Source organism: Sinocyclocheilus rhinocerous, unplaced genomic scaffold, assembly GCF_001515625.1.
Source record: "Sinocyclocheilus rhinocerous isolate Xijiao unplaced genomic scaffold, SAMN03320098_v1.1 scaffold65, whole genome shotgun sequence".
NCBI lineage: Eukaryota > Metazoa > Chordata > Actinopteri > Cypriniformes > Cyprinidae > Sinocyclocheilus > Sinocyclocheilus rhinocerous.
This window is the reverse complement of record NW_015662000.1, coordinates 1,561,401-1,571,069: the sequence shown is the minus strand read 5'-3', so window position 1 is coordinate 1,571,069 and position 9,669 is coordinate 1,561,401. Positions and strand designations below refer to the sequence as shown.

Below are 9,669 nucleotides of genomic sequence, written 5' to 3'. Positions count from 1 at the left end.
AGAAATGAAATCTGATCTGTGTCGTTCGGGTCGTTCGGCACGCTGCACTGAGCAGCCGCGTTCAGTTTTTAATTGTAGTGTCTGTTCTTTAAATTATTTACAATATTATTATTTATTTTAATAGTAATTGGCGGCCCCCCTGCAATACCGTCGGCCCACAGGTTGAAAACCACTGCTCTACTCGATAGACCTTTGGACTGCTGTGTGTGTATTTGAGCACCGAGAACTGATCGTGCGCTGTATATGAGAACTGAAGAAGTGGAGCGTGCGCAAGAGAGAGCACTTCTATCAGCGTGATTCCGCCTATCCTTTAAGTTAATTGACAACAAATTGTGACTCCCGGGAAAAACGGGATGTCTGGTCACCTTATCCCCACCCCTTCGGGTGCAGAGGCCATTGTTTCAGATCACTAGTTCGCGTTTTGGTAGCCTATTATCCATCCACTGCGGCTGCCATACTGAGACTAGATATGCAAACGGCCATTATCCGATTGCAATCCAATGACAGGGACGCACATTTTGAAGGACAAGACAGTAGCCTATAGGATGTATTTTGAATGTCCGGTAGTCCTCAAATAACATTATAGTCCCGTCTCGTCTTGTTAACGAAAACGCGGCATTAATTTCGTCATAGTTTTTATCATCATATATTAGTTTTAGCTCGTCAACGTCTCGTCTTAGTCACAGAAAAAATGTCCGTTAACGAATATTTTTCGTCCTCGTCTTCGTTGACGAAATTAACACTGGTTTAAAACGACATGAGGGTGAGTAAATGATGACAGAATAAAAAATGTTTTGGGTGAACTATCCCTTTAATGTTTTTATTTTTATTATTATTATTTATTTTTATGAAATGATACACTAAATAAGAAACTAAATCTGCCAGCAGGTGGCGGTAAATGTCTTTATGAGACATTACGAGACATTCGATTCGTTCAAACGGCTGATTCATTCAGGAATTAAGTAAATGGCTCTCTTTATGAATGAGTCTTTGAATCATTGGTTCACACAATTCGTTCAAAACGCGGATTCATTCAGAAACTAAACACTGCTGTTTTGCTTGGAGACGTGCAACAATTCTGCTATGGCTTTAAAGGTAATATTTTCTCTGCAAAATTGAGCAAAAAATATAACACAATATCAACTTCTTATTTACTGAATTGTTGTTATAAAATCACATTTAAACTCGTGATATTTGGGACAAAATGAGCACTCGTGTGATACTGCTCTCCCTGCTCGTGTGATATTGTATGATATAAAAATGAGACAAAAACTCATACAAGGGCATTTTTTGCACAAATATCTTGAATTGTAGGGCATAACTGAATTTATGGAGGAGTTGCCCTGCATCATATTTGTCAACAGTCAACTGTATGAAATGTAAGATGACGTACAGGTCTGGGGGCGGGGCCAGTGCATTAACTGCGTTAAAATATTTTAATTGCGTTGTTTTTCATAACTAATTAAGTTAATGCATTAAACTGACAGCCCTAATAAAATGTTAAATAGTTTCTTCAACATTTCCATCAGAGTAAAATAGGTTAATGAATATATGACAATATATTGACTGAATTTAAAGACAAAAACCGTTATATTCCACACAAGCACCATCATCATTGCAGCTTTTCCATTTGCCATTGCATCATCAAAAAACATCTTAACTCGAGCTAAATTATGATTAAGATTGCTTTGATAATCCAGTATAATTATCCAGCAGCATTGTGTGAAATGAAGTTTGTGTTTGTATAAACAATGTGATTTTCCTCACTGTAGGAGGGAACGTCGATCGCAAACAGATCGCAAGCATTCAGGAGTCTATCGGAGAGACCAGCTCGCAAAGTGTTGTGGTTGCTGTAGACCGGTATAACGGTTATCATTCATTCTAATGACCCTCATAATGTTACAAACACTAATGTCTCTGGACTGTTACAAACACTTCTATTCTTCTCTGCAGGATATTTACAGGCTCTATCAGGCTTGATGGAAACGCCATCGGTAAGTACAAGATTTCATGTTGTGTACATTTTTGCATTTGGCAGACATGTATATGTACACTTACACCACTGTTTATAAATTTGAGGTCGCTAAGATTTTGAAATGTTTTTAAACGAAAGTCTATTTGATCAATAATACAGTAATATTATTATAATTTAAAGTAATTGTTTTCCATTTTAATACATTTTGAGATGCAGTTTATTCCTGTGATGGCAAAGCTGAATTTGTGAAGTGTGAATTTCACATGATCCTCCAGAAGTCATTCTAATATGCTGATTTGGTGCTCAAAAATCTAATCTTTTGTAACATTATAAATGTTTTTACTGTCTTTGATCAGAATTAACATTTATATTTACATTTAGTCATTTCGCAGATGATTTTATCCAAAGCGACTTACAAATGAGGACAATAGAAAAATTAAATTAAATTAAATTATTAATTGTTTTAATTATTTATTAATTTAATTTCAATTATTAATTTAATTTATTAACTGAATTGAATTATTAATTTAATTTAACTTCTTACAAAAATTTTTACTGACCCTAAACCTTTGAACGGTAGTGTATATTGCATTCAGACTATGCATTTTATCCGTTTTTTTTTTTTTTCTGGGATTTGAATCCATGACCTGCTCTGTCACATCAGGGAAGATTTAAGTTTTTTGTAGTAATTTTGTTGTTCTTTTGTCATTTTTAAATTTTAGATTTATTTTTTATTTCAGTTTTAGTAATTCAGTTTAGTTTTAGTAATTTTCATACTTCCACTTAAACTTCATTTATTTTAGTTATTTGCTAATGCAACTGTTCCAATTTTCATTCAAGTTTTTCATATTTTAATAATTGAATTTTATAATAGATTATTTTATTATTATTTTATTTCTGCTGTTAACAACACTTTCTAAATGGTTATAGTTTTAGGTAACACGGAATTCATTTCAATGAATTGCTTAAAGATTAATTTTGTCATAACTTAGTAGTGTTAAAATTTAGAAAAAAATTGTAGTGAAATGCACATTGAAATATTTTCTAATTTAATTTAGCTTCTTACAATAAAATTTACTGATCCTAAACCTTTGAACGGTAGTGTATATTACATTCAGACTATGCATTTTATCCATTTTTTTTTTCTTCTGGGATTTGAATCCATGACCTGCTCTGTCACATCAGAGAAGATTTAAGTGACATCTTGTTGACCGATGTTGTGTCTCGCAGTGGATTTTGTGCGATGGCTGTGTGCTGTATCGATGGACGAATTGGCCTCTCCTACACACCCTCGAATGTTCAGTCTGCAGAAGATCGTGGAGATATCGTACTACAACATGGGTCGTATCAGGCTGCAGTGGTCCAGGATATGGGAGGTTATAGGGGATCATTTCAATAAGGTGAGTTCAAAGCAGCCACCAAATCAGCGCCGGGAGGTAGTCGGTCCATGAAGAGTGTGTGTCACGGTGGCTTTGTGTAATATCAGAGAAATCTAATGATGCTTTTAAATTTCACTCTGCCTGCGGGAGGGCATAGGTAATAGATTGAAGAAGAGCCAAAAATGAAAACGCAGCACTCCCGATGCTTTAACATTCCCTGTCTCTTTCGTTTTCTGTTTGGGTTCAGGTCGGCTGTAATCCCAATGAGGATGTTGCTATTTTTGCTGTGGATTCTCTGAGGCAACTGTCCATGAAATTTTTGGAGAAGGGCGAGTTGGCCAATTTCAGATTCCAGAAGGATTTCCTCAGGCCGTTTGAGCACATAATGAAAAAGAACAGGTGAGCGTTTCAATTAGTGAAATATCACTGAATAACACAGACCTTTTTCAAATATAGAAAGTGTCAGTTGAATAACCAAACAAATTGTGATAAACTGCATGCTTTGACGTACAAATGTGTAAGTCTTGCCTTAAAGGGGTCATAACATGTTGCTAAAAAAAACATTATTTTGTGTAATGAAATGTGTTTATGCGGTTTATTTTCCACATACTGTACATTATTGTTTATATGCCCCGCCTTTCTGAAACGCGTCGGTTTTTACAAAGCTCATCGGTCTGAAAAGCGAGGTGTGCTCTGATTGGACAGCTATCTAGTGCGTTGTGATTAGCCGAATACCTCAAGCGTGTGACGGAAATGTTACGCCCTTTACCATACTGTGATGGCGTGTCCTGGCCGAAATCATTCTAATATGCTGATTTATTATTAGAATTATCAACAGTTGTGCAGCCAAATATTTTTAAGTTACGCCTTCTTTCTTTGCGTGAATATTTGGGCGGCGTTATGCAAATCTTCTCACATCGTGACGTAGACATGTGGGGTGTGTTAGAACGAGCCGTTTTAGGTAGGCGTGGTTGACTCTTAACTTTTATAAAGAATATCTCTTTGGATTTGAGACTTTAGTCTTTGCAACTTTACAGATCTTCTTTATGCACCAAGAGCTTGTAACACTTCAAAGAGAAAGGAAAAATTGAAATCGCATCATATGACCCTTTTAAGATGGGTTAGAGACGCAAGGTTTGTGCTGAATGTAGTTGTTGTTGCTCTCAGGTGGATGTATTGCTTCTAAATATCATCTTCTGAAGGGCTCTGCTCTGGATTCAGGAGACTGGAGTGCCTGCCTCCAAATATTTTTAAATCTTCTTTACGTCATGTTCACTGCTTAGTTTAAATATACAAAATGTTCTCCTTTTAAGTGTCGGTAAACATTTTCGACTTTCAGGACATGCCATGCAGACATAAGCAGAAGGTCTTGTTTATTAGTCCTGCGACATTATATAGTTCTTCATTAACATTAGTGGTGTATTGATCTCCATAGAGAATAAGTAAAAGTTCAAATAACTACATTTTTAAATCAAGTGACAGTAGCTCTGTAGTGTAGCTTTTCCAATAACAAACTATTTTTCTGTGAAGTAGGCACAGCTTTAAAAGTCATGAAAAATTAAAATCTTTTTTTTTTTTATTATTTTCAATAAAATTAAAATAAATGTCTAGTGTAAGTATAATTTTGTTTTAGTTACACTAATGTTTAAAGTATTTTGAAGATAATTAAATAGTAGAAATTGATAGTAGAAATTGCAATGTCTATAATTATATATATAGCATATATAGCATTGGCAGTTAATTTAGTGAATCAGTCTATGATTATTCATTTCAAAAATTTATGAAAAGTTATTTTAGGATTATTTATATACTTTTATAGTGTTTATTAACATTTAGTAATTTTTTATAATTTTAGTTTGTTGTAGTAATTTTGTTGTTCTTTTGTCATTTTTTTATATTTTTTTATTTCGTTTTATTTTTTATTTCAGTGTGAGTAATTCAGTTTAGTTTTAGTAATTTTAGTACTTCAACTTCAACTTTTATTTTAGTTATTTGCTAATGCAACATTTCCATTTAATAAATTTTTTATAGATTATTTTATTTTCTGCTGTTAACAAAACTTTAAAAATGGCTATCGTTTTAGGTAACAGAACTGGTTATGAGCAATTAATGTCAAAGAATTGCTTAAAGATTCATTTTGTCATCACTTAGTAGTTACAATTTAGAAAAAATTGTAGTGAAATGCACATTGAAATATTTTCAATTTCAATTATATAAACTATTTTCATCTATTTTTCCAAAAGGTAGCTCAACTATAGTCTAGCTACTTTACATTAGAAGCAGCCTGGCAATCTTTACTTTTAAAGTAGCTTCTCCATCAATGGAAGGATGCGAAGAAGAGAAAGTTCTATTAGCTCATATGGACCCTGCAGTACTCATTAGGCTTAGTGAGTGAACACGGTGTCAGAAGCCATCATGACTAAACTCCATGACTGATGGAGAAAAATGAACTTGTCTACACGTGTTTGCCCTTGCAGAATGAGATGAAGAGAGTGTGTGTGTGTTTTCCTGCTTTATTCACATGCTTCTTCTCTATCTACAGATCTCCCACCATTAGGGACATGGTGGTCCGCTGTATAGCCCAGATGGTCAACTCTCAGGCTGGGAATATTAGATCAGGGTGGAAGAACATTTTCTCTGTTTTCCATCTCGCTGCCTCTGATCAGGATGAGAGTATTGTAGAGCTGGCCTTCCAGACAACTGGACACATTGTCAGTAAGTGCCTGATGGAGATCAAGGATTCTACGATTTAGGATATGCAAGATAAAATCTCTATTTTAGGAATTACTCATGAAGAGCTGTTTTTAATACAATACTGTTTAATTCATTCATTTATTCATTCATTTTTTAATTAAACCTTATTTAAATTAAACCTAATTTTAATTTAACACAAAAAACTTGCATGAAATAATAAATAACAAAAACAAATCATAGTATTGTTATACTGATCATAACACTGTTTTTACAATAATATAATTTATTATGAAAATGTTTAAATTTAATTGCTAAAGGCTAAAATGAAAAAAATGAAATGTTAAAATAAAAAATGCTAAATAGACACATTTTCACTGGTGGACCTCCATCGATTAGACCTGTATATTAGTTGCAGTATATATTTCAAGCATTTTATTTTAAATATTTTTTTTCTTATTTAGTTTATTTTTTTCATTTCCTTTTTTATCCTTCCACTTATTGGTCAACTTTTTGTTTCTTTTTTTGGACCAAAAATTAATTTAGTTTTATATGAATAGTTTAATAATTTAATTATAATTATTTATAAATAGTTATAAAATAAAGTATTATAAAATTATTGTTGTTATTTTTTTTATTATTACAGCTATTAAACCTTTGAATTATTACAGCTAAAATTATTATTTTTAATTTTTTATTTCATTTATATTTATGGCATTCATTATCATTTATCAGTTTCCACACTTATAATTTTTTTTATCTGGGTGGGAGTGGAAAGGAAGATTTGCATTGTGAACATTTATTAACTTTTAATTCATTTTTGTTTGTAAAAGGCCTCTGTCATCTCTTCTCTCCTCACAGCGAATGTATTCGAGAAGCATTTTCCAGCTACCATTGATTCCTTCCAGGACGCTGTCAAATGTCTGTCTGAGTTCGCCTGCAACGCTTCTTTCCCCGACACCAGCATGGAGGCAATCCGTCTCATCCGCCACTGCGCCAAATACGTCTCCGACCGACCTCAGGTCAGTGCTAACGAGTGTGCTCTCCATAACAGCTGAATTATGATCTGACCCCAGGTCAGGCTTTAGACAGACATTCACTAAATGGATTACGCTTGAGGAGACCACAGAGCACTTTTAACGAGAAAACTCTCATTACCGGATGCCGTAATGAGCAAAAACTAAAGGCCTTTATTAAGTAGATGGAAAATGTAAACGATCTATTTTCTGCTCTCCATGAAGGGTGATTGTGTTAGGAGCTGTGTTTGTGCTTGTTAAGTGCTTTAGTCCTCTGGTGTTTCTAAAGTGGAGATTAGTGAAGGCAACCCACATGGAGATATCCACTGCTCCCCACCGAGGGTTGCCAGATTGGGGCAAAAACCTTTTGATCTGTGAATGCAGCTTATAGTCAAGCAGCATGTGTGTTCTGGCATGTGCTTAAGTATGTGCTAAGCAAATCAAATAAGGCTTTGTGAGCAAACTGTGTTTTGTGTCGGCAGGCATTTAAAGACTATACCAGTGATGATATGAATGTTGCGCCGGAGGACCGCGTCTGGGTGAGAGGCTGGTTCCCCATCCTCTTTGAGTTGTCATGCATCATCAACAGGTGTAAGCTGGACGTCCGGACCAGGTTAGCGGCAAACCTATAATACAGACAAATCTCAAATATTTTTTTAAATAGTTAATAGTTTTTAAAATGTTTAAAACTACAGAATGAGTTAACTTGCTCCTAGTGTTTTTTTCCCCCAGTAAAGTTTGTAAAGACCACACACAAATTATGACGAGTGAGAAAAAGTATTTAGTAAAAAAATTAATCTAAATTAATACATTTAGATTTACACTAAATATTTACAGCATTCAAAAGTTTCAGGTGAAGTTTTTTTTTTTTGAAGAAGAAGAAATTTTATTCAGCAAGCATGCATTCAATTGATTAAAATGCATTCGATTACAATTCAAAAGTGACGGTAAAGATTTGTATTTTATTGTATTTTAGTTTCACTGTTTTCCTTGAAATATTAACCAGCACTGTTTTCAGCATTGATGACAATAAGAAATGTTACTTGAACATCCAAATTCTACTTTGCCATCACAGACGTAAATTAAATTTTTAAATATATTAAAACAGACAACTATGAAAGCCCGTTTCTGCCACTGAATAACATTTTTTAAAAAAGGTAATTGTGACTTTTTATCTCACAATTCTGACTTTTTTTTCCTCGTAATTGCGAGTTTACATCTCGCAATTCTGACTTTTTTCTCAGAATTGCATGATATAAACGTGCAGTTATAAAGTCAGTATTGCGTGATATAATTCTCGCAATTGCGAGAAAAAAACTGAGAAACTCAGAATTGCGAAACAAAATTTTTAAATTCGCAATTCTGACTTTCTCAGAATTTAGTTTAAATCTTTTTTTTATTTTATTAAATGCTTTAGATTATTAAATGCTCTATTTGTAGAAATATCTGCAATAAATTATCTTTCTAGTAAACATAGTGTAGCTAAATTAACTGTAGAAGTATCAACCCTGTTACTATGATTTTGTATAGTAAACAACTGACTATTAAGCACTGAATATTTGTGGAAATATTTGCATTAAATTCTCTTTCTAATAAACATATTGTAGCTAAATTAACTGCTAAAGTTTCAGCCCTGTTATTATGATTTTGTTATTAAATGCTTGATATTTGTAGAAATATCTGCAATAAATTATGAGATTTTTTTAACAACTTTCTCAGAATTGAGTTTAAATCTTGCAAGTTTTTTCTCGCAATTGCGTGTTTATATCACGCAATAGTGACTTTATAACTCACAACTGCCTGACTTTTTTTCTCAGAATTGCGAGTGTATATCTCACAATTGTGACTTTATAACTCACAATTACCTTTTTTATTTATTTATTTTTTCAGTGGCGGAAACGTGCTTCCATGGAAGACAGTTATAATACATTGTAATAATGTTTTACAACATTGCTGTTTTTTTTTCTGTTTTTGTATTCAAATAAATGCAGACGACTTTCAATACAAACAAAAATAATTTTACCAACCCCAAATTTTGGAACGATCATTTATATTAATTAAATTTTCTAGCAAAACATTTTCCATAAACTTTTAAAGTGTGATTTAAGTGTCAGTTTTGAGGCTACAATTATTGCCAACAGTTAAAAACTGAAATCTTCTTATAATCATGCGTATAGCATTGTTAATCTTTTTCACCTTATCCCAACAATCTATTTTTGTTTTGTTTGTCAGGGGTCTGACGGTGATGTTTGAGGTGATGAAGACGTACGGTCACACCTACGAGAAACACTGGTGGCAGGATCTGTTCCGCATTGTGTTCAGGATCTTCGACAACATGAAGCTTCCAGAGCAACAGACTGAGGCAAGTCAACATCAGCACTAGTGGTTCAACGGATCACAAATCTCACGGTTCGGATCGTATTACGGTTTTTGAGCCACGGATTGGATCGTTTTTCGGATCAGCAAGAAAAAAAAATCTATGTAACTTTGCTTTCCATAAGTATGATACCACAGCAAAAACTCTTAACCTAAGAAAGTTCAAACATTATTAAAGAGACAAGTGAACAGCCAGTAAAAATAAGAACAAATAGGCTACACAAATTACAAG

The 9,669-nt window shown here is 33.5% G+C and overlaps 1 protein-coding gene across 6 annotated transcripts in view; it reads left to right on the top strand.

Annotated features, from left to right (window-relative positions):
- The window catches only part of LOC107727224 (brefeldin A-inhibited guanine nucleotide-exchange protein 1-like), a 96,500-nt gene that overhangs the window by 68,757 nt on the left and 18,074 nt on the right, over positions 1-9,669 (top strand). For all 6 annotated transcript variants that reach the window (XM_016537015.1, XM_016537018.1, XM_016537016.1 and 3 more), the window contains 8 exons: positions 1,773-1,860; positions 1,954-1,994; positions 3,206-3,375; positions 3,602-3,753; positions 5,897-6,069; positions 6,907-7,067; positions 7,544-7,674; positions 9,294-9,423. In XM_016537015.1, coding sequence (XP_016392501.1) covers positions 1,773-1,860; positions 1,954-1,994; positions 3,206-3,375; positions 3,602-3,753; positions 5,897-6,069; positions 6,907-7,067; positions 7,544-7,674; positions 9,294-9,423 — 1,046 coding nt within the window. The remainder of the gene's footprint in view (positions 1-1,772; positions 1,861-1,953; positions 1,995-3,205; positions 3,376-3,601; positions 3,754-5,896; positions 6,070-6,906; positions 7,068-7,543; positions 7,675-9,293; positions 9,424-9,669) is intronic.